The sequence below is a fragment of the Thunnus thynnus genome, chromosome 20, assembly GCF_963924715.1.
Source record: "Thunnus thynnus chromosome 20, fThuThy2.1, whole genome shotgun sequence".
Classification (NCBI taxonomy): Eukaryota; Metazoa; Chordata; class Actinopteri; order Scombriformes; family Scombridae; genus Thunnus; species Thunnus thynnus.
The window spans coordinates 16313653-16338033 of record NC_089536.1 but is presented as its reverse complement, the minus strand read 5'-3'; the positions used below and the strand labels follow the sequence as shown (position 1 = coordinate 16338033).

The 24381-nt window shown below is 40.9% G+C and overlaps 2 protein-coding genes across 10 annotated transcripts in view; both read left to right on the top strand.

Annotated features, from left to right (window-relative positions):
• Positions 1–1946: 1946 nt before the first annotated feature.
• si:ch211-234p6.5 (pleckstrin homology domain-containing family A member 4) lies at positions 1947–15978 on the top strand. 5 transcript variants are annotated; one of them, XM_067575805.1, is made up of 24 exons: positions 1947–2277; positions 5323–5392; positions 5498–5596; positions 5690–5762; positions 5875–5975; positions 6340–6458; positions 6548–6760; positions 6856–7177; positions 8165–8224; positions 8424–8570; positions 9388–9447; positions 9527–9607; positions 9737–9889; positions 10103–10201; positions 10423–10531; positions 11289–11362; positions 11716–11820; positions 11911–12001; positions 12288–12343; positions 12817–12951; positions 13054–13461; positions 13636–13757; positions 13919–14023; positions 14225–14365. In XM_067575805.1, the coding sequence occupies exons 1-23, from the start codon at positions 2237–2239 to the stop codon at positions 13992–13994; spliced, it is 2814 nt and encodes a 937-aa protein (XP_067431906.1). In that variant the 5' UTR covers positions 1947–2236; the 3' UTR covers positions 13995–14023; positions 14225–14365. The 5 variants fall into 5 exon arrangements, with proteins under 5 accessions (XP_067431906.1, XP_067431903.1, XP_067431902.1 ...); XM_067575802.1 differs by having other exon boundaries at positions 1950–2277; positions 12820–12951; positions 13914–14023; positions 14225–15978; XM_067575801.1 differs by having other exon boundaries at positions 1951–2277; positions 13914–14023; positions 14225–15978.
• Positions 15979–17091: 1113 nt separating this feature from the next.
• LOC137172067 (liprin-alpha-3-like) overlaps positions 17092–24381 on the top strand; it is a 26833-nt gene continuing 19543 nt past the window's right edge. Inside the window, exons 1-2 of one of the 5 annotated variants that reach the window (XM_067576329.1) lie at positions 17092–17444; positions 22173–22970. In XM_067576329.1, coding sequence (XP_067432430.1) covers positions 22635–22970 — 336 coding nt within the window. In that variant the 5' untranslated portion in view covers positions 17092–17444; positions 22173–22634. Of the gene's footprint in view, positions 17445–21218; positions 21482–22172; positions 22971–24381 lie in introns of those variants that run through there. The other 4 variants (XM_067576325.1, XM_067576328.1, XM_067576327.1 and 1 more) reach the window with 4 other exon arrangements.

Below are 24381 nucleotides of genomic sequence, written 5' to 3'. Positions count from 1 at the left end.
CTGTCAGTCAGCAGGGCTGATTGTGTAGTATGCTAAATGGGAGGGGTCGTAAATATCTGGAGGCAGACTGATCTGTCCCCTGTGAGAACTGGACATCCTGAGCATCCGAGGTCATGGCCTTCCTGGTCAAACCCAAATGGCCTGGACATGTGAGGTCCTAATTATAAGATGGCATGATTACTATTTGTGTATTGAGCAATGGCATGAGTGTTTTGTGATATGCTTACAGTACAGTATGTATCAAGGTTGCTGGATGTTGAATTGAAAACAATAGATCAGGAGAAACAAGTGAATGAAACAAAAAGAATTATACAGATGATATTGGTGATTAAGTCTTGTCAAAAGTCTTTGGTACTTAGACTCTAGAGGGAGATTTTGTAATTGAGGGCCATCAGTCCTGAGCAGCAGCAAGATAAATACCCCCATGGAGTCCAGACACCGGTGGTGGTGGTGGCTAATGACTTCTCTGACACTGATAAGGCTGATAAGGTTGATGAAGTGATGCAATGACGAATCAGTGAAGACCGGGCGGTGATGTGGAGGGGTGGGGCACGCATGACGGAAACATGAAAGCACAAGAGGGAGAAAACATATTTTAAAAGACAGCCGCAAGATGATAGGCTGACAATGAAGGTGTGTCACCATGCTATTAGTTAGATGTGACCAGCTGATGTGAACAGCTGACGTCTGAATTGTTGACCCCTGGGCAATGACAGCAAGGAAATAATAAGAGAGCATGCGTGAGGGATGGGAATGACTCTGATTCTTTGAGAAATAAAACTACACACGTGAGCATGCAAAAGATAGTCTTCCTGACTGAACTTTGGCTCCATTTCTAGACACAGATATGGGCATTTTTCGCCCACACTACTTACATTTAAATATTGTGCCACCAGCCCGCCAGACCCGTAGGCTGCTGTCCAGTGAGAGTAATTTTAGACTTGACTTTTCTCCTATCTTCCATGTTGTTATCATAGCACTTAAAATGCTTTTAATATCTTCCTCTTGTTACGGCAATAACGTCAGCTCTCCTGGGGCTGTAGTGACCCACCGCTGAATATCAGCTTTCACTTTTCCTTTAAGTGCTTTTCTTTCTGTCTAGTTTTATTATATAGATATTATTCATGACTAGAGATGCTCTTACTTTTCTCACATTAAAGCACAGTACACCTGTTTTCTTACAGCTGCATAAGTTGAGCACCATCTTTTTTGTGTACTGTAGCAAGTTGAGTGCATTAGAGGTGCATCATTTCTATCGTGGGAATATTTGAAGAAGAACTCCACAAGACGCTGACTCAGTGCAGCTGGTATTCCTAAATATGAGCTTTTGCTTAACTGTGGAAAACCTTTAAGTCTAGACAGATGTATTATAAGATGAATGACAATGAAATTATCTCTGGCATGTTAATGCTACATTAAATATTTTGACTATATCTTTTATGTGTGTGCTTTACAATAAACTGTAGGTTTGCCAAAGATTTCTCAGTTAAGTGTAACTTTTAATAGATATATGTTATATAAATAACCTTTCTTTTTGGATCCAATTTGGACTGTTTTCCTGCTGTTTTAACTCAAAATTATATTTTGCCTCATCACTCACATGTTCAATGGGTACGGTTCAGCTTCAATATATGTTTTGAGCACATATGTTAGATTATTATTACTGTTATTTAAACATTGCACTCCAATGTCAAAGCAAATTCCTTCGGATGGTCCGGCCTTTATCAAAGCTTAAAATTCAGGGCTTGCATCCAAATCTCTCATCACCATGGGGCTAGATCCAGATAGCTGAGAAATGAAATTCAAATCATGCAGAGGGCAGAGAAGAAGAATGAGAGAACAGCTGTTTTTTTTTGTAAATTCCTAAGTCACAAACCCACACTCAGCAAAAGACAGAGAGGCTGTCAAGGGCAGGGAGAGAGGGAGGGACGCTGAAGAAGAGAAGAGAGGGGGGGGAGTAAGAAAGAAGGGGCTCACAGAGAGTGCACTGTTAGAGGAGAGAAAAGCGGACTGAGTGTTAACAGCCAATGTAGGTAGATCACCGGACAAACACCGCTGTTAGAAGTCACAACGCGGGGGAAGAAGTGAGAAACAGTGAGAGGGAGATTCACACGTACGAGGAGAGAAGCGGAGTGTAGCAGGAGAGTGTTGTGACTGTTCGGGCAACAGGAGCTTGTGGAAGCCAGGAAGAGGGCAGCCAAGCTTGAGGAGATGCTGTGAGGAAGCGTGCCAAGTGATGGAGCTTGAAGCAGCCAGCAGGCGGGCACAATTAGTCAGGTACAGCAATATGTCATCTTTATTATGATTTATTCTCATGTAAAGCTGGATACTGTACTGTTATTTGAGCAATTTAACACCATTTTACAGAAAGATATTTGTGTTCCAATATTACTTTATTTATACTTTATTTTCTTTCATTTCATGAATTTAAAGTAATTTTCCAGCCTATTATACATTCAATAGAAAGAATGCAAGGTTAACAGTATTATGATGAAGTGTGGCTGATGTGATGCATTATCTCTGGCTGAAATTTTACAGCTCTACTGGGGGACCAAGCTGTGATATCCTAGCTGTATTTACGCAGCAACTTTTATATCTCCTAAATCTCAACTTTATTATCTGTATCCATATGAAATATGCTGTACAACAATCCCATGTCTTCATTAGGAAATCTTCTCAGCCAGTGAAATTAGTATGAGACAGCAGCTTACGTCAATACTTTACTTATCAAGGTCAACCGTATTGTGATGATTTTGCTGACATTAAAAGTCATGAGAATAGGAGACATGCAAATGTTTTCGTTGATGGAGAGGGAGGATATTTTCCAGGCTGATGTATTCAACATGCTCTGTGTCCAACTTCACATGATGCTCCGGAGTCTTTGGGCGCCACAAAGCGCACTCTGTGTGGTACACAGACCCACCATTTGTCCTCCTCTCTATCCCTCTTTAGCATTTTAAGTCTTCTCCTCCCCGAGCAAGTGACCCCCGCTGATTAAGGAGATTTTCCAAATATTTCACAACACCCACGTAACCCCCAGCGGCTACGAGGTTGTTGGTCTCCGCTCTCATCTCCTACAAAGACTTGATTGTTTTCTCGCATTTACTCTGTGACTCACTTGTAGGGGATCGTGCTTGATACTGTCATAGATTGTGGATGCTAACCATGTCAAACCTCTGGGTCACCCACGAGTGCTTCTGGAGGCTCAGTGTGAAATGTTTCTCATGAATTTTTATCTTCATGTTCATCTGGGTTGTTGTTTCAAGACGGTCAACAATAAGTGTACAGTGCATATACTACACTATAAGAGGCCTTTCTGGGGAGGTTACAGCAGGTGTAACATAAAGTAGCTGAGAATCGGTTTTAAAACTTACATATGAATTGTTTTCAGTAGTGAGTTTGTAATTTAAGTGATTACATTATTAAACAAAACATATGCACATATATTCATAATAGGACATATAAACTGCAAATACATTACAGGCATAGACACATAGTGTACAAAGAGTGTATATACAGTAATACATAAATAAATAAGTTTAGCATAAAGAAGACTTTTAAAGAATATATTTTATATTCAAGGAATTTGTAAAGAAATTTTATATACACCATAAGTAATGTTAAAAAAATGTAATGCACACACATACTGTACAGCAGTTTGGCATTAAGTGGAATTTTAAGGTAAATGTGTTATTTTTGGGTAAATAAATAAAGTAGTACTTGTACTGGTAGTATATAAAAATACAGAAAGATAATAGTTCAGCATAAAATCTATTTTTCAGGAATAGATCTTTTTTGTAGTAAAAAGTTCATAAGGAAAATGTTACTTTATATATTATTATTCAAAATCTAAGAATAAGAAAATTAAGAAGACAGACAAGATCTAATTTCATAAACACAGTTTTCAAAATCAGGGCAAAGCAATAAAAAAACACACACAAAAAATGTGTAATGCACATCTAAAAAAGAGGGGCTTGACTGTGAGTAAAATGCCAAAATATTGTATAACTGAGTCCATACACATATCATGCAGTAAAAGCAGAGTTCATTAAATCATAATTGAATACTGGGTAGTACAGTGTGCAGGTGCGAGAAACATGCTACCTTGTGACCTGAGGCACAGAGCCAAATATGCTGATAAATCCTTGCGGTCACGTGTTTGAAGAGATAACCTCTGACACAGTGAACCCCACCCCTCCCTACACATTTGTCTCCGACATGCCACTTTACTTCCCTTGCTCCACACTCTTTTATTTGGGTTTTCTATCCTCAGCAGTCTGTGCTGCAGTTCTGCAGTTTGGGACACATTCCAAATCTTGTCTCTCATACCAACCCTTCCCCTGCTGCCAGATTGGTTTTCACACAGTCCCAGGCCCCTCCCTGCTACCACGGCGACACAGCTGTCACCTGTCAGTTTCATCGTGGGGATGCACACCGGCCTGTTATGTCTCAGAATAGAATTGTGGGAGAGTTTCGCTGGAAGTGGGAGAGCACAACACCAAGTCTGAGAGAATGAACAGTTGACGTGGAAAAAAATCTCCAGCCAAATGGGAATGTGGCGTATGTGTGTTCGGAGGCTACAGGGCGCTGTTCATGGGAGTAACTGACTGCTTCTACAGAGAGAGACTCTGGTTCAGATTGTATTGGTAAGGCCTCATGTCTTAGCCACACTCAGACCAGCCAGTCTCAACTAGTTCATTGAAATGAATAGGCACTAGAGGCAATAGAGGGAGTTGTTGTTCAGCACTGGTCATGTGTTTTCACATTTTTTGGCAATTTCATGACATTAGGTTGCTCAGAGTTTGTTTTGAACTGTTATGGTAGATGTGGATCTTTTTATTATCCAATTTCCTGATTTAATTTAGTTTTTATTCAAAAATCCATTACTGTTTGGATGTTTTATGTACTTTTATGTGTGTGTGCAGTACCATCAATTAATTATGACCCTCAATGAATGGCTACTTTCTTTTTTATAAACACATCTGTGTGATTAAAATGCTACTAATTATAGTAGTTTTAGTTTGGTGGCAACCAATGTAAAAAGACTTGTATGAACGAATGAATATTTTTAATAAGTCAAGAGAGACGCTCCTGTATCTGTCCTACCGTTTTGAGCAGGAAGTACTGTATATATTTCAGTGGTCCAGATGTGACATTTTCATCCAGCTGTGACACTTCTGACGAAGTGTATGTTTGTAGCTATTTGGGATTATTTCCCTCTCTCGTCTTCCATTTCCCACATCTTCTTCTCATTTTTAATTGGCATCTATAAAGTTGTTTTCAGCTACAGTCTATATGAATATTTTTCTGTTTCCACCATAGAATGGATGACCAGGACAGAGTAAGCCAAGCATCCAGTGTGGCCACCATTTCCTACTTCCCTGTCAAAACGGTTTGTTTTTAATTTTGCTTTCTTGTCATATTTTATGTTAAATTTTGTAATACAGGATGTAAATGTAACCGACTGTAACATTATTATTAACTTTTTCTGTTACAGGAAAGTGATGGAAAGGTGCAAGCATTTGGGAAAAGATGTCAGGCTGCAAAGAGAGACCCCAACTGTCCTGTGGTCATCAGAGGATGGCTCAACAAAAAAGTAAGGTCCCAGACGTCAGTGTTGTTTTTCTTTCACAGCGTTACGTATAGGTCAAGTTGATCAAAAAGCTGCTGATTAATCTTCCCTCTGCAGGATAGCTCTGGTTTGAAACTGTGGAAGAGAAGATGGTTTGTCCTCTCCAACTACTGTTTGTTTTACTATAAAGGTACAGTAGGAACCACAGTTTGTAGCCCTGCACTGGATGAAACTCTCTCATGTGCTCTGAATAAACAACAATGCATCTCTTATTTTCTTCACTTCTTTTCTGACCCCATTAGACAGTAGAGAAGAATCTGTGCTGGGCAGCATCCCACTCCCGAGCTATAAAATCCTGTTCTGCACACCACGAGAATGCAAGAACAGAAAGTTCACCTTCAAGGTATTTTGAATTAGCTATTCATTTAATTTAAGCCTTGTGATTATTGGAACATGTGCCCTTATCAGACTATATTTATGCACAAAATGTATGTAATGTATATAACTCTTCTCTTACATATAATACTAATTAGGGTTAGGGTTAGGGTTAGAATTAGGGTTAGGGTTAGGGTTAGGGTTAGGGTTAGAATTAGGGTTAGGGGTTAGGGTTAGGGTTGGGGTATTGTGGTAACTTAGTTTCTTCAGTAACTTCAGTTTAACCTCATATGATTCTTATCTTGGGCCATAGTACATTTGCCAACAAAACAATGACCTTTATTAGGGGAATAATTGCAGTGTGACGTTATGGATAATCTCTATAAAACTAGGTGGTGCACCAGGGAATGCGCTCTTATTTCTTCAGTGCTGACACTCAGGAGGATATGTTGGGTTGGGTCCGAGCCCTCAGTCAGTCTGCTGCAATGGAGCCAGACAGTTCCATGAACAGGTACAGAGCACTATTCATTGTGAATATTCGAATATTGTCATGGTTGCAACTGGATGAGCCTTTTTTTGCTGCATCTCTGATCCTTTCAGGCGTTGCTCGAGTTATCAGGATTTCACACAGCTAGGTGGCAGCAGTGAATCGGTGGACTTCCCTAAATCCCCCTCTGATGGAGAGGGTCCCTCTCAAAAACCTAGGCATGTCAGCAGAACTCTGAGTGAACCGAATCAGCTCACTGGTGGGAGAATGGGAATGTCACACACAGAGCATAGAGGGAGGAGGACTGTGCGTCAGAGGAACAGCAGGTTGTCAAGTCATCTGTTTGTGTGTGTGAATAACACATATTCAAATCTCAAGAAATCTTTGACATTCTGTCCTGCTTTCTCTCATTTTTACGCAGCCCGTTGCCCCGAACACCCAGCCCCCCCGATTTCAGCAGAAGAAGAGCTTGTGGTCCAAACCAGGAAGAAGATTCTCTTCCCTACATCTCTGGCCAAAACACATCACCCACACAATCAGACATCATGGGAACAGGTTCTTTGACCTCGAGAGGGCAGCTGGGATCACGACCTCACACACCAGTGGGAAGGGTTGACATCCGACCCCAGGATGACCCAGTCATGGTGCCACAGACCCTGAACTACACATCTACGTCACCTAAACTGGAGTACAAATCCACCCCTAATACTCCAGTCTCAGAAAGGTGGCAAAACATAAGCAAGGTCAGGACTTCACTTTTGTCTTTCAACAGTTTATCAATAGCTTAGTAAAATTAGTATTTTTTAAAGGAGGGACATTTGGAGTATTGAAAATTATCCAAAACACAATTAAATATGTTCGTCATGGACAGATTAACCTCCTATGGGGCCCTGTGGCAAAAGTTTGTTGTTAGGCCCCTATTGCCCCCCACTGTACATGATTGTACTCTAATTAAGAGTAATGATTAATCAATTAGTCAATTCTCATAAAATTTACTGGCAGCAATTTTGATAATTGATTTTCACTGGTATCTGCTTCTCAGATGTTAATTTTTCCCAGTTTTCCATGATAGTAAACTCACCATCTTTGGGTTTTTGACTGTTGGGTCAGACAAAACAAGTAATCTAAATACACTAACTTTCTGACACTTTATACACTGAACAATGAATTGATTATCAAAGAAAACAATTGTCATAAATATTGATAATGAAAATAATTGTGGTTGCAACCTTATTCCCATGAAGGAATAATATTACCTTGCCCTCAGTTTTCTGTTCAATTTGATAAAAACACAACAAATGACCACAATATAAACTAAAACAATTAAAGTCATAAAACTAGATTTTGACACAGAGTCTCTCTTCAAGACCAGGACTATAAGATAGAGGATGGAGGACCTGTCAAAGTTGATATTGTACTTCAGTGGTGCAAATTTCATTACACATTTTTGATTAGATTATGTAAACCCAAATGAGATGAAGTGCCTGGGTTTTTGGTTGCCCCTGGGGGTCTGGGGACTACTACAAAAACCATATTAGATTAGATATATCATTTATACATCATCTCTATTACATATAGTACAGTAGGCATATAAGAAATACTACTTTTCCATTTAATGAATAATGGAAATTTGAGGGTTTCAGCCAGTTATTTATAACTTACTTATGCTGTAAAATAGTTTCATTTCAACAAACAATGTCACTCACACCTCACTTTTTCTTTGTTTACAGCCTATACCTACATATGGTTCTGTCCATCATATCCCGGGTGGACGAAGACCTTTAGGAAAGGTGATTATAGTATGAACAATAAATCTAAAGCAAAATTATCTCACTGTTTAATAAAAAATTAATACTAAAACAGATTATTGAAGTCTCCAGGAAGATGGATTTTGCTTATCCTGTACATTTGTACAGTAGATCTTGTATAATACTGTGTTTTCTCTGCTATTCTCACTTGATATTATCTACATGCTCTCTCTTCCTTCAGAGCTACTCTACGGGGGCACATGCAGAATTACTGCCCCCTTTGCCCCCGTCATCGAGAGCTGCACATGCTCCCCACCCCCCACACCACCACCATCATCATCACCACCACCGCAGCCATTTATCTGTTTGTGTGCTACCGCCAGCTATGGTACAGACTGTCCTGCTGCGCTCTGTTTTTATGGCGTCTTGTGTGGTACAACTTTACAACTGTCAGTGGTGTTGTGGTGTTTGTATTTGTGTCATGTGCCCTAAAGAAATTGTGTTTCTGTTGTGGCGTTGTCTAACTATGCAGGCTTATAACAAAGGGACTCTAATTTCTAACAGTATGAGCAACAGTACCTTTTCATATTGTCCTGTACTGTTATTTGTGTGTCACTGACTTCACTGTACTGTACTGTCACTAATGTCTGTTGTGCTGTCAATTTTTATTTGTGACTAATAAATCACATTTTCTGTTCACTATTATTATTATGTTTAATTGCTGTATTATATCCAAAAAGTCATAAAATCTATATATCTCTGTGTTTTGTCTGAGTACTATAGGAGTACTGCCATGATTATGCTACATGTAATTATATTAAGCTGCTGTTTGCCGAATTACAAATGTCTCTTGACATGACATTTTTTACAAATTCATGATCAAACATATAATACATGGCTGTGGCCTCTGTGTTTGTCTCACCCAGAGTGCTGAAGCTTGTGCTGTAATCTTTTCAAAGACAAAAGCTCAATCTTACCATTCAAGCACTAACATTAAAGCATCGAAGCAGTAATATACACAAATTAACCAAAATAAGCATTAACTGTTGTGAGAACACACATTTCGTTAAAAAAAAAAAAAAGTAAATTATTTCATAAAATTTCCAATCACATATCAAAGGCAGGGGGACATGAAGAAGCAATATCAAAAAAGGTACTGTTTTTAAAAAGTGCTGTTTAACAAATATGACCTGGATGCTTTTCAGGCCCCAAAGTCAGACCTGAGGGAAACCCCACCAATCAGACCTCTTGAAAGTGATGCAGATGTGAGTATTCAGTACAATTTTATTGAATATTGTTTTTGTTATTATCTGAGTAGACATCAGTCTGATTTTCCCTCTTCAGGCTGTGTTGACAAGGTTGTGTGGGTGTGACAAGCTGCTACAGTCTCTGTCTGGAGAACTGGCCCAGCTACAAATGGATAAGGTCAGTAGGCTAAACTCAGTGGTTACTGTACTGTACTGCACCCAGTTCATGAATATGCACATTACCTGTATTCTGAAAAATAGCTGCATGTTGTCCTTCTCAAAATGAGCTACTAGTGTCCTTTTACAGGACAGTGTCCAGTGTGCATTAGAGGTGTCCAGACTGCAGTTGGAGGAGTGGGGCAGCCATGGGCCCCAGGCCCAGGAAGAGGCATTGACCCAGAAGGCTTTGCTCCAAGAAGAGCTAGTCACGATTCGGGCCAGAATGTGTGACGTATCGTTGGTGTGTAAGATGTCAGGGGGCAGTGAACCCAAATTAGTGACTGATGTAATATTTATGACATTAATCATCAAACAGCAGATGTTAGGGGAGTGATATGGATATGTACATACACAATAGTTAGCTTGTTGATTTACTTACGTTTGTGTCTTCTATATTGATAATGATTTTTGTGATAATGATTGTTCATAAGTCTGTCTCTATATTTTTATGTAGGAAATGGAGCGGGTTTGGAGTCAGTATGAGAGAATGGAGAGTGAACTATCTGTTATCCGTTCACACCTTCAGCACATCTGTAACTTTGGAATACCACAGGTATGTTAGAACTACAAACTGAATGCTTTTTAAACAATATATAAGCTTGGTTAACATAGTTTACTGCATCTATTACCTTCGGGGGTGAGGATCCCCAAAGGTCCCCAATCATTTTAAAAACACTTGTTTAAGGTTTAAGGTACTTGTGATGTATGTTCATAGTGTCAAGGCTCATGCCTGAGGACATTTCATTAGAAAAACTTTGCTCTTTTTTTTACCAGGAGCAGTCTCAGGCCCAGAGAGAACTGTGGATGATGGAGGACATCCTCGCTGGACTGAAGATCAACAGGGATCAATTCCGCTTCCTGCTGGGACTACAGAGGCACCACAGTAAGTCTAAACTCCTCTTCATTGTAATGTTTAGAGTCTGTTGTGGTGATGGTGGTGGTGTCACCATTCAATACATTTGCAAATGAGTGAAAATACAGCAATCCTTTTAGAGCGGTTTGTCAGCAGCATTTAACACAAACCAAAAGCAGAGATTTAGAACCCATGTGGTGATAAAAACAGGAGATATCACATCAACTCAACCACAACTCTTAAAAAATGAACAGCACATGTTTTATTCATCACACATTTTGAATCAAGAGCTTTGTACAAAACAACACCATATTATACAACACACTTACTATTATCTATGAATCATTTTTTATATATGGATGGATGGAGCAAAAATTTGTGAATGTGAGAATAAATATGGTTGAGTGAATTAATTCAAGCTGCAATGTTTTATATAAAAATGCAACCATCTTGCATAAATCAAAAGGCTTAATTGCAGACAAGCCTCTCAGTTAGGCTGAATGACAGAAAATCTTTGCACACAGGAAGTGATGAAGCAAAACATGAGAGTGAACTATCACCTTTATTCATCACCTCTACCAGCCAATAAAAAATCAAAGTCTAAGGACTGAAGTGAACTGATTACATACATTTTGGTTTTGAAGTCTTGAAGATTCAAACCGTTACCCCTTGCTGCCATTTGGGGCTGCCAATGCACAAAGTTGCCTTGTTTGTCTTGATTATGCACATGAAACCTGACAATAGAAGAACAGTTTAATCACTTTGACCTTTTCTGTCTCCCCCTCAGTGTTCCAGCCCACATCCCCACATCCTGGATCTCCTGGCTCTCCAACAGAGAGGCTGCATAGCGGACTGCCAATGGTAGGACTCCTGTCCATTGTTCCTTTATCAATGACCCTTGATGTTCACCCGCTGCTTATGGAACAAACAAGAAATTGTTGTCCAGCCCTTTGACACAGCAAACGTTAAATCCATCAGCTGACTAGATCTTTGAGCCCTACAGGTGTTTTGATACAATATGCCCACGGTGTTTTCATTTCACAAAATTTGGTGCTTTAAATGCTAGTTATTTGAATGTGGCTATGTCTTTGGATGTCACAAGGTTAGGCTACTGGTAAAATTCACTATACTGTCTCACCAGAACAGCAGAATCTGTATCTTCTGTCATGGCTTCACAGTTTCCATCACATTTCTTGTGATTATGATTGCTGCAGGATGTAGAACAAGAGCCTCCAGTCCGTCCACCGTTACCCCAGGAGCTACAGGAAAGCAAGCAGAGCAGGGACCAGGGCCATGGCTGGACAGAGTCACCATATGAGGTGGAAATTATCAAAATTATCATTCATCACGGTCAGTAATCATTCCAGGTTTGAGGACGCTTTCTTAATTTTTCAGTGTGTGTGTTTCAGGGAATCTACAGCCACTCTGCAGATCCTGTACACAAAAGAGGGAACAACCAGCCTGACCTCCTTAATGTGAAAGCACAGAAAGACACATCCGGTTGGCACATATATACTTAAAATACAAATAGAATAAATGTAAAGAGCGATATTAATACAATGACCAGTGGATTCATATTTTGACTCATCAAATAAATAGCTTTAATAGGTGTTTTATTCAAAAGACTCAAATATATTCCCCAGTGGCTTTGTTTTGCGTTCCACCCTCATATTTCCTGTTTTAACACCATTTCTCTTTCTTCCTGTCACTCTCTCCTCCCACCCATCCTCTCTCACTTCTTCCATCCTTCTACTCCTCTTCTCCTCCATTTTCATTTCATCTTTAGAATCCCAGTCTAGCTCAAAGTGGATCACAACAGACCCAACAAACCAATCAAGCAAGGTTTGATTCTTCATAATTTCCTGTATGCTTGGATGAGTATGCTGGTTAACTAGATCTGGATGTATGGCAATGTGATCCAAACGCTCCAAATATAGAAGCAGTCAAAGCTGATTTTTTCCTCATTGCAATGACAGCCAAATTCCAATTCTTTGATTCTCTCATTTTCCTCGCAATTAGGGCATGTTGCAGTGCCTATTGGAGACAAGAGGGGGAGGCAGAGGCTCATGTCTTAGTAGCTCAGGCTTCTGACTTCAGCCACCCAACCCCCTTTTCTCACATGCATGCACACATATGTGCATACATAAGCTGTACATGAACATACAAATGCAAGCAGGCACGCATACACCTTTGAAATACAGATGCACATACTCAACCATATTAATCATATATTTGTTGTTTATTTAACAGTGTTTCCTAAATTCAGCTCATAAATGAGTCACGTCAGTGTTCTAAATAGCCTATATGTTCCCTAGAAGATGAAGATGAGTGAAGAGGAGCAGATTGAGAGGATGAAGAGGAATCAAGAGAGGATGACAAACAGGAAGAAACCCCCCATACCCTCTCCAGGTGCCCAAACCCAGAGTCAAAGTTCAGAGACACGAGAAGAGGTTTGTTAAATCATTAATCAGTATAACTGAGTAAATCACGACATTATATCACATGAAATATACATTTACCATCTATCTATCCCCTACTCTACTCTATCCTAGGCCCCCTTCCCTTTAAGGGTGACACGAGTTGTTACAGCTGTTCTACCATCCTCTCTTGTGGCCAGACGGGTTTCTGTTGAGGATCCCCCAGCTGAGCTTGACACTCCACTGCCTGAGCAGATCCCACCTGAGATGCAGCAGAGATTGGCTGAGCAGAGTAAAAAAATGTTAAACAAGCCGCCCAGGCGGTTGCTGCTAGAGAGCCCTGATGAAAGCTGGTCCTCAGCAGAGATGCACCAGGATCAGGCCGTTAAAAATACAAGCAGACAGCAGCATCAGAGACTATCCAGGACCTCCAAGAGGGAGTCGCGGCCAGAAATGATCAGAGCTGAGCCTACAGACACCTCAAGGACACAAGTTCGAGACCAAGCAGGTTTAGGTACTGGAATTGTGAGCTTGGACATCAGGGTAAGAAGAAATAAAATAAAATTAAGTGAAAGACTGACATGGTTTAAGTGCAACATAGTCAGAAAGATGAGATCCTTAAATTTTCTTCTATCATTTTCTATATGTAATTATTAGCGTAAAAATAATTAATTGCATAGATATGATGTGCATTCAAATGTGAAACTACTTGAACAGGCAGAGGAACGGCCTTCTGCCCTCTTGACCTCTGACATGGACCCTGTTCCCTGTATGACCCCTGAGCAGCGAGAGGCCAAACTCAGACGTGTGGAACGAATTCGGGAGAGAGTCATACAAAGGTGGGTTTCTTTGTGTCATTTTTATATTTAAATGTTTGCAGATGTGTGATCTAGGTAGATGACGCTCTACAAATCATCTATCCATCTATCTTTCTATCTATCTATCTATCTATCTATCTATCTATCTATCTATCTATCTATCTATCTATCTATCAGCGCAGTCAGAGAGAGTGCCACAGCACACAATCAGCTGCCATGCAAGGGGGAGGGGCAGGAAGTTCACCAGGTGCCCCGTGACACAGCTAGAAAGCAAAGGGCGACATCAGGTACTTTTCCCAACACACAATAAGTTAAGTATTGTGTTTAAGATCAAGCTGCCAAATTGAGGCTACAATTTAATACATTTCAATTGTGATCCCAGAATTAGTTACATTTTTGCTCAGTCAAGCTTTGTTCAATTGTTCTTCACTTGCCATTAGCTTTTATTGTAACTGACTGACACATTCTGTCCTGTTTCCTCTTTTTAGACCATGTATCTAATGATGGTTGCTGTGGGAATAACCTCAGAAGTCCTCCATGTTATAGTCCTGCAGAACTTGGGCCTCCTAGTGGTACATCTCAGGATGAAGATGAACAGCATCGACATGTAAAGAATTCTAAAAGTCAAGTGAGGTTTGGGAACAAAACACAACACAAAGATCGCAGTGGGAGAACAGGGGTTGCCAAAACTAAAATCAAACGTCCAGCTTCGCCGTATCATATCTCATCTATGACTATCTACCCGAAAAAAGGAGGCCAGGGATTTACGACTTGCAAGGATGGAGAGAGGCAAGAGCTTGACGCACCTGATGCTGATGATGATGAAAGTAATTTTCCATCATCCGATCTGAGAGCCAAGTGGTTTCTCTCCACGAAAAAGTGGCAAGGGTTCATACCTCTGCAGATCCCTGGCGTTGACACATTGTGCAATGAGGAGGTATCAGACAGTGACAACCAACCAGCATGCCCCGATGATGGGACTGAATCCAATGAAATGTCAGCCACAGTCAGTCAAAGCTTGGAGAAAATGAAAGAAAATCATTCTCTTTTCTACAAGATTGCATGTGACATCAGCATCTCCGACTCAGACATAACAAGGAATGATGGGAATTCAAATGCCCAAACGACATCCAAGCCAGAGGAGGAAGAAGAACTGGTAATCGCTGAATCTGTGGCAGATGAAGTGACCCATAATGTTGGGACAACATCTGTCCAAGAGAGCAAGAACTCCAACCTAAGTTTGCCATTAGATGTCAGTGAAAATGGTCTTTCCACTAATAACAAAGTCCAAGATTCAACACCAGAAACAGAGGACAAAGCAGTGTTAAATACCTCAACCAGTCCAGCAAAAGAGGCATGTATTCATGAAGAGATCCCTGAAAAAGAATGTGAGGACACCTCAAGGCAAGAGCACCAGTTGAAAGTCAAAGAAACGGACCACGGAGCTTCTGTTCAGGACAATGATTCTGATCAGGCCCCAGATGAAAGTGCCAAGACAAGAGAAGAGAACAGTGGGACGAAAGAGTCAGACAAAAGGAAGGTGGAGCGAGAGAGATCTGAAGAGCCACAGAAATCTAGTAGTTTATGTGAGGAGAACAAAGACACAGTCCAGGAACGAGGCAACAACAACTCCGTCACTTCATCCAGCTCTCTGGATGATGGCAGACGTTTGATTCGAAATGCTTCTTTTGGAAAGGCGCGGGTAACAGTATTAAGGACAAGTTTGTAGAAGCAAGAACAAGGAAGGCTTAAGGAGCTTAAATGGACGGACTTGTGAAGGACAAGAACATAGTTAAGTGATTTATGGTAAAGAAAAAATGCCTGAGCAGAAGGACTTAAAGTGATTGAAGAAATTTGGACCTAACTTTGAGCTGCAAATGATTAAATGGGAACATACAATAGCAGAAATAGACATAATCGTTGAAAAACTTGAACATCTCCATTACTCATAATATACCATTTGATAAAAGAAAAAGTCTTAAGAGTATTTTATCAAATATGCACACTATGTATGCACATAGTGTTGCTCTTGCAGGTGACCTTATATAAAGTTGCAGTCAAATACATGCCCATTCATTCATTGAGGTTAACACTTTCATTCCTCTCACTATACGTATCTAACATAAAGCTAAATGGATGGCTGCTTATTGGTGGCAACATAACCCTGTTATTGTCATGTAACAAAATGTGTTTGTGTTTTGTATCTCAAATATCCTGATTAATAAACATGTTGTGCACTACATTGAGACCCCAGCTCCTGATTTATATGCACTAGAAAACACATTTATGCATCTCTCTCATTTCATACATCCTTTTTTTTTCCTCAATGAAGGTCCCCAGGGTGCTCGGGTGCTGCTCTCTGACAAGACCTGATGCAGAATTACACAGAGCCACTGAAAACGCCTTTGTCACTTTAAATCCTTGCCATGTCTCAGTCGATGACATCATTGTCTGAGAACACATTACATCACCCCTTTCCAGGCTCTCTCTCTTAAAGACAGCACCACCTTATGTTTACTGAGCTGCACACACGTATGCACACACACACACACATACAGACCCGTTTATCTGTTTACAAATGTGATATCAATATCAAGCATGCATATTAATTATGGTCTTGATATTAGATTTTATGCGTTGGCTTGTGAATTCATATTGTGTGCATATGATTGCATTAAGAGCAGCATCCATAGATATGGCCAATTCCGTAAATGTATTAAAAAGCTACAAGTTGGAAATTAGATGCAAGAACATCCATTTCAAACATATTCCTGCCATGATTAAAGATTATTATTACCATGCTTTCTTTACCACACATCAGACATTAAATGTATTGCTGACTACCTTTGAATTAATAGCTTGTGTCTTTTTTGACATTCATATCTTAAACGTACAAATGTTTACAGCGAAATGGGGGAAAGGTGAGCATCACAATATGTGAATAACTGTGTGATTTATGGGAATTACCTCCATAAAATTACAGTGGTGCATATTAAGTTTGATAATTGATATATTTTTTCACATTTGTTATTCCTCATGGTTTTCAACGTGGGCCTACAGAGCATCCCCCTCACACAGATCCAGCTTTCTTTTGCATGAGTACACAGCAGATATAGATTTACTAAATATCTTGTGGGCATTATTTACCATATATACTGTATTTAAATTAAATAATAGGCTATTAGTGGAGTTGGGATGTGACTGCAGCTAAAAAAAAAAAAAAAAGCCAGTATGGTCTATTTGCAAGTAAAACGCCAGTTAGTTTGCACTTGTCTCCGATATACATACACGCTGTATAATTAATCAGGTGTTTGATTGGCCTGGGTGTGCGCGCGTGAGAGAGAGAGAGAGAGAGAGAGAGAGAGAGAGAGAGAGAGAGAGAGAGAGAGAGAGAGAGAGCGTGCGCGCGCGTAAATCACAGAGATGCGGAGAATGCTGAGAGAATGTTTCTTTAAGACCCATTACCTTCCAATCCGACAGAGGGGGAGTCAGTGGTAAGGTGGCGTATCGTGTCTCTCCGCGTCCCCCCCTCCTCGCCGTTTACATGTGGAAAAGAGAGACAGAAAGGGGAAGAAAAAAAAACACATACAGTAGGCTGTACCCTGGTTCGGATGAGGGGCGCAGACACCGAAGCACGAACCGTGGAGATGGACGTAAGGAATATTTGACATCAAACATGGACACTACAGGCTCCCCGCGATGACTGTGGTAAGGATGCAACTTCACACCGCCCCATCGCAACCCAGTTTCCGTTGAGGAGGAAAATAATATTCACTGGAGGACGCAGATGGGGGGGGGGGGGGGGGGGGGGGGGGGGATATGCATGCACAAATGTATGGGGAGGGGGGTGGGGATGGGGGTGTTGGGGGGGGCGATGTACCATTTGAATAGCTGCAAATAGGCGTATATTAAATAGACTGTGCAACGCTTGGTGCTTATGTCAGTGTCAGGCATTGACAGGTGTGTTGGCAGCACACAGCACGATTTATTTAGGGCGCGCTTGCTCGCTCCCGTTTGCATATACAGTTAGGTGAGGTGCCTACTTGAGGAAATAGGGGAAGAGAGAAAGAGAGAGAGAGAGAAGGAGAGAGAGTCCCCATAAGATCATAAGATGCCACTGTATATTGGCCTACTATGTGTTGCTCGTAATTAATCATGGCTGTAACTAAGCTTTTGCCGCTGGGAGCTTTGTAGTCAAACCTCCCAGTTCGCCTCACTGCTGGCTGTCACTGGGCCTTATGGAGTTGCTTATAATTCTGTAATGTCTGGAGAGGGCAGGCCCATTACTGAAAATGTGCGATGTGCATTTTTTTTTTTTTTTTTGGGCCATCCTCCTCCTGACGTGATGCTTTCCACAGTCTCAATCGACCAGGATGTCTAAAGAGGAGGCATATCTTCTTCCTGTTTGCTTTAAATTGTCATTTTAAGCCAATTTATAGATCACTCCTAATACACAACTCCAATGCGAGCTTTTTTACTAGAAGAATGTTGTGTGCGTGCCAGTGCGCGCTGGTGCGCCTACCATCGAATGGTCTTTCCTCCATACATCCAGAAATGGAGGTGGCCACAGACTGTAGTCGACCTGTCATCCGGAGAGAGCCTCGTCATTTTCCCATTAGCCCAGTGTGTCAGATATGGATGCCAGTGGAAATAAAAGCGTGTTAGTCCGGATCCCGGTGCTTTCATTCCCTCTACCCAGCTGCCGACAATCACTTATCGATTCCAATGATGCGTTTCTTGTCCAGGGGGTACCGTTTCATGGTATTAGGAGATGAGGTGGGGGGGTGGGGGGGATGGGGGGGGGGATTATGCTATATGCTCTGCTTTCATTGAAATGCCAAGAATGCCTCCGACATGCGTGCATTCTTTCGCTGGGAAGGTGATTTCACAGTTAGCTGGGTGCAAAAACCGATCGCGGAGACCCTCTTTCTTTAGTTTTCATTGTCGGCGGCTGTGGGAGCCTGCAAAACCCCCTCTCCCCGCCCCAGTGTCTGGTGGAGGAGAGCTGTTTTTCCTGCTCTTTCACACACACAAAACACACACACACACACACACATGGCTATGCTATTTTCCTTTGCCCATTTTTCAGAGACAGGGAATATTTTAGTAACATGATACACAGCCTAATTGGAGGCCTTGTCCTAATTGGTCATCTAGCAACCAGATACTATAAAGCCAGTCTGTCCACTACAGGGTAGGCGGCTACAAGGCAGGATTGAGTGTGACTGTGGATGATGGTGATGATGATGGTGATGATGATGATGATGATGATGATGTGGGCAATCATAATATGAAAACACCCACATGTGCACACACAGACACTAACACACACTTGACCAATTTCACTCTGGTGACACTGTGACAGGAGCTCAGCCATTACACCGATGAATTTAATGCAGCTACTTGATAATGTAGCTCTGCGTTATAGAAAAATGTTATCACCAGCTCGTTGTTTCCAAGCTGCCTCTCTGCCAACCCCTACGCTCTAATTTCTACAGCAGTAAGCATTCAGAGAAAATGTCTCAATAACGCTCATAAAGCTGTATAATGTTACAGTATGGCATGATGACCCCAGCTAGTCTACAGTGTCTTTTTAACAATCTACACATTGAGTGTTCTCTCTCTCGCTCTCTCTTCCACACACACTCATAAACACACAGGTCCACAAGCCCGGTGACCTCACAGCTGATGCTCAAGTCAAAACTGCAGGCTGCACATTTGTGTTTTGCCTGTACTGAATCAGGACTCCAGCAATTAATCTTTTGTTTTTCTTTTGTTTGTCATATGATGAGTCAGTGCAGACTCATCATGTGACACACTAGGAATACAGTGAAGCATTACCGTGAGCTGTGTAGTGTTTGTTACTTATACATTAGTCTGCAGTAATTATATTACCCTGTTTTCTGTTGCCCCTGCTGCGCTAATGAAGAGCTGCTGGTAATGACGATGAATAATTCCAAGATTATCCCAGGCTGGCCACTGTATAGTCTGTAGCAGTGGTGTATCAAGGTGTTGTACAAACTCAAAAGTGACAGGAAATGAAATACAGGAGCATAGTTGATCAGAAGCTGTTGTAGCTTAGTAGTGTGCTATTTCTTTGGTCTGCAAGAACCCTCAGGAAACAGTTTGAGCAAACATCAGATGTACTTGCCTTAGTTTGATCAACAGAGTATTTGAGGCATAAATGACAGATTCAGAGTCATTCCCTTAAAGTAGTGGTCCAATGGCCAAATATGTCCTTCCACTAACATATTTATTTCTCTGTAGAAAGGTACATATTCTGAACTCTGTTGGTCTATTTTAAAGTAAATATTTGCTGAACACTTTTGAAAGGAAACATGATATACAACAATCTGATTCTGGACAATCTAAACCCCCAAAAAGCTGACACAAATATGTTTGTCCTTCAGGCCATGACATAAAATATATAATAATACATTTTTGCCACATGGTTCCCTTGATTAAAACTAATCACCTCTTAAAGCAATAATAGCAAAAATATTACAAACCATATAATAACAAATGATTATATGGTTTTATTCTGCAAACCCGCAAAACACAGTTTGCTTTGTGCTAAGCAGACCTTTAGTCATGTTAGTAAGGAGCCTTTCACAACTACAGATCCTCTGCCACTCTGAAGCTGTTTGTCACTAAATTTCATGCTGCCTCTGGGTTAAAAGTACACCTCTGACATTTTGACAATGCCAGGGCTTCACCTTTTCAGTCTACTCCTTTGTTAACTTGCATACAGTTAGTTGTAAGCAACTGTATGTATAGCCGTCAATGTGGCAGAGAAGTTTGACACCGTTCTTACAGTAAATCTCATTTCCTTTTTAACCCTAAAAGGACAAATAACTGTATGTTAAGGAAATGCAGTCAATGCCCGTCCAGTCTTGCATCAGTGATTATCCATCAGTGGAGCTGGGAAGGAAGGAAGTTTTTTAGTGGGGCACACTGTGAGGATGCAAAGCACTCTAGCCAGCTCACCAGCATGAGGAGCTAATTCAGAGCTGTATCAGCACTCCAATTACCAGCTAGCAGTCCCCATCTTTGGTCCTGGACATCCATATAATAATAAAGTTGCTGGCAAGACCTGCTTTCACCAGTGCTGAGGCCAGTTTGTGCTAAATATGTTTGATTCACAAAATGGATGATTTTGGTTGGACAAAGAAATTCTTTATTGCGCTGCCCAGTCTCACTGACGTTAAGAAGCCAGCATGGGGCACTTAATCAGTCCAAACCACTTAAAAGTATAAAGGCCAGCGCAAGCCCTTGAGTACTGTAGACTTGACAGTGAAGAATATGGGAGGAAAGAGAGGGACACAAAGGGCTATAATAATGTTGATTGCCTGAATCCATACCATCTTGTCCCAAAGTTTGCACAGTGAGAGGGCCTTATTCAGTAAAAAAGAAAAAGGAAATATAAGAAGATAAGTGGAGTGAGATCGCATCTTCAGAGCACAATCCCTTACTAAGCTACTAAACTCAACATCTTTATCAGTGCTTTAAGTCACCCTGGTTGTCATCAAAATGACTGATACCTTAAAGAAATAGTTCACCATTTTGGGAAATATGTTTATTCACTTTTCTGGACAAAAGTTAGATCACAAGATGGATACCACTCTCATGTTTGTCCATTTATGTGAAGTTACACCCAGCAGCCAGTTAGCTTAGCTTAGCATGAAGACTGGAGACAGGGGGAAACAGCTAGCCTAGCTCTGTCCAAAGGTAACAAAATCTACCAGGTAACCAGCGGAAACTTCAGGAAGTGAATGATACTCCAACACAACCCCCATAAAACCACAACCTGTCAGTTTTACACTTCAATAATTTTTTTAGTGAGCTGTGAGGTGCTGGTAGCAGATTTTGTTACCTTTGGACAGCACCAAGCTAGCTGTCTCCCCCTGTTTCCACTCTTTGTGCTGAGCTAAGCTAAATAGCTGCTGCATGTATCTTCATATTTAACTAACACATATGATAGTAGTAGTGATCTTCTTGTATAAGCGTATTTAACACATAATTTCAAGAAACATTTTGTATAATCTGGACTTTCACTTAGCTGAACTGTAATAGTTTCATTCCTATCTCCTCAAGATGTTTCTCAAGTTGCGTTCAGTGTTTATGCCACTCAAATACATCTTTCACTTCATTCCTCTTTAACTTGAGATTCTAAAGATGCAGAGATTGCAGCGATCCATAATTGATAATGTAGTTTTATTGGAATTGTCAACACATTATTATGTCAACATGTCATTTATGTTATTAAAATGCTAATTGAAAACCATCAGCTGGCATTATTGTCACATTTCCAGAGTTACATTAATGTGTGATGTCTCAAACTACAGCTCATGCTTGCAATGTCCTTTCTCATTTGTTATATGCACTACGATGTTTCATTGTGGGGAATCTAATGCAGTGCCTCTTCTTCTTTTTCAGCTCTTACCCCCAGTGCTGTGAGAAGCGCTGCCTCGTGGACACAATTTAGGAGCATCAGTCCTCCTTTATCCCTTTCCTTTCCCCACAACCCCTTCCCTTCCTCACCCTCCGCCAATCCCACACAACGGCTTCCCCGTAGATACTTCTTTCTCTTACATAACATAGGAACACATAAGCATTCTCATCATTTACCATGCGGGTTGGGACTTTGTGAAGGAAGACGAGTGAGTAAAGACGTACCGAAGTGAGTGCTGGAGAAAAACATTAAAGGCAATAAACAGATATGTAGACATGACCAAAGGAATTATATTTTTCGAAAATTGAAGATGTTAAGATTTATATTTTGTACATCAAACTTTTAGTATTAGCTCGTAACACACACAAGGCACGAAGACAGACATTTTGCACGCACAATCCCCCGTTTAGTTTTACTTATTAACTTGACACACACGCCACGGTCTCATGATGATGTGCGAGGTGATGCCCACCATTTCTGAGGATGGGCGAAGTGGGACTGGTGGGGGCCCTTCCTCTCCTGCCGGGGCAGGAGTTGGAGGCCCCGGAGGTGCAATGGGAGGAGGAGGCTTCAGCGGAAGGGAGCCCAGAAGTGGAGGGGATGAAGGAGGCAGCACAGGGAACCTGGAGTCTCTAATGGTCAACATGTTGACGGAGAGGGAGAGGCTGCTGGAGAACCTGAGGGAGACACAGGAGAGCCTGGGCACGGCTCAGCTCCGCCTACGTGAGCTCAGCCACGAAAAGGAGTCCCTTCAGAGGCAGCTTTCTATTGCCTTGCCACAGGTACAGCTGTGTGTGTGTCTGTGTTGGCTATTTGTGCATATGTATTTGTGTGTAACAGTGTGAAGGAATCAGTCTAGTTTTGCAGGTGAAAATATGTGTTTTGGCTGTGCAAGTATGTGAAGGAGCACTTCTCTTTGTGAGGTAACATTGTTTTTCCTCTGTGCTATCAGAGTATGTATGAGTGTGTGTCATTGTGAAGCGAGCTCATGAGACAGTAAGACTTTGCGGTGACATTTCAAGTAGAGACGCATACAAAGTGAATGTTAAATACTCTACGATACCTCCTCTGCATCTTCAGAGTTTTCCTCACTAATGTTGTTCTTAGTAATGGAGTGGGTTTACATTCGTATCCTCTGCTGTCTGTTTTGGTCTAAGTTGCATCCGCAATTTCCCCCTATTGTGTAATCAAGTTTTATTATGTTGACCATGTTATTACAGTAGATGATTAATGACGCTGGATGATATCATTTGTTAATGGCTTAAGCACAATTTAAATGAATACTGAATGAAACTTACTTTCTAGGAAGTCTCTTTAGTTTACTGGGAGAAATTGCCTATTAATAATGACTGGCGTTTGCAGATTTTATCCTACAGTTATAAAACAGACAGCTTTCGCTTTTTCCACTAGGACAAATCCCCAGCTCTGAATGTGTATACTGTTTACAGTATGTATACACTCTGCAGTCTTTCCAGCAATATATGTGAGGTCTCTGCATTTTTTACAGCATCTAGTGAATAATATGTGTCCGCACATATTAACCAAATCAAATTCAGTCAGATAGTTTGTGCACATGTTGTGTTTTGTGATAAATATCTGACTCGATGGATCCTGTATCGATGGATGGAGCGTAGGAAATATCATTTTTTTCTAGCGTGTAGATTTTATTTTGATGTTCCAACTTGAGTGACCAGAGCAGCCTGACTTTCATTATTGCTGGACAACACATAACATCTCTACATGTAGTGACTTGGTAGTCACTATGCTTATGGTCATTCAAATGTACGGCAAGTGAATACAGTATCATTAACTGGAATCTGATATGGAGCTCCCTGGTAGCCGAATGGTTACAGTGCAAGTCACATATCTGCAGCATCCCTGGTTGGAGTCCGGCCAGGGACCTTTGTTGCATGTCATATCCATCTCTCACCTCTCTCCCATAGTTTCTTTTTTAGCATCTTCGCCAATGATTGTCTGATAAAGGCAAAAAAGTCCCAAAAATAATCTTTCTCCTAAATTATTTGGTGCAAATTATAAGATAATGACAAAACTACCAAACTACAGCTGAAAATGACCTTAACATTGAATTATCACCTCTAGAGTTGAAATAATCAGTTAGATGATTGTCAGAAAAAGAATCTGCAAATGTTTTGATAATTGATTGATTAAAGATTTGTTGCATTTCATTGTTTT

Excerpts from the sequence above, each read along its gene's own strand:
- si:ch211-234p6.5 (XM_067575801.1), top strand. The coding sequence starts at position 2,237 with ATGGAGCTTGAAGCAGCCAGCAGGCGGGCACAATTAGTCAG. Across the intron at positions 9,890-10,102 it reads GAATGTGTGACGTATCGTTG|GAAATGGAGCGGGTTTGGAG; the intron begins GTGTGTAAGATG and ends ATTTTTATGTAG. Across the intron at positions 12,952-13,053 it reads GTTCAGAGACACGAGAAGAG|GCCCCCTTCCCTTTAAGGGT; the intron begins GTTTGTTAAATC and ends ACTCTATCCTAG.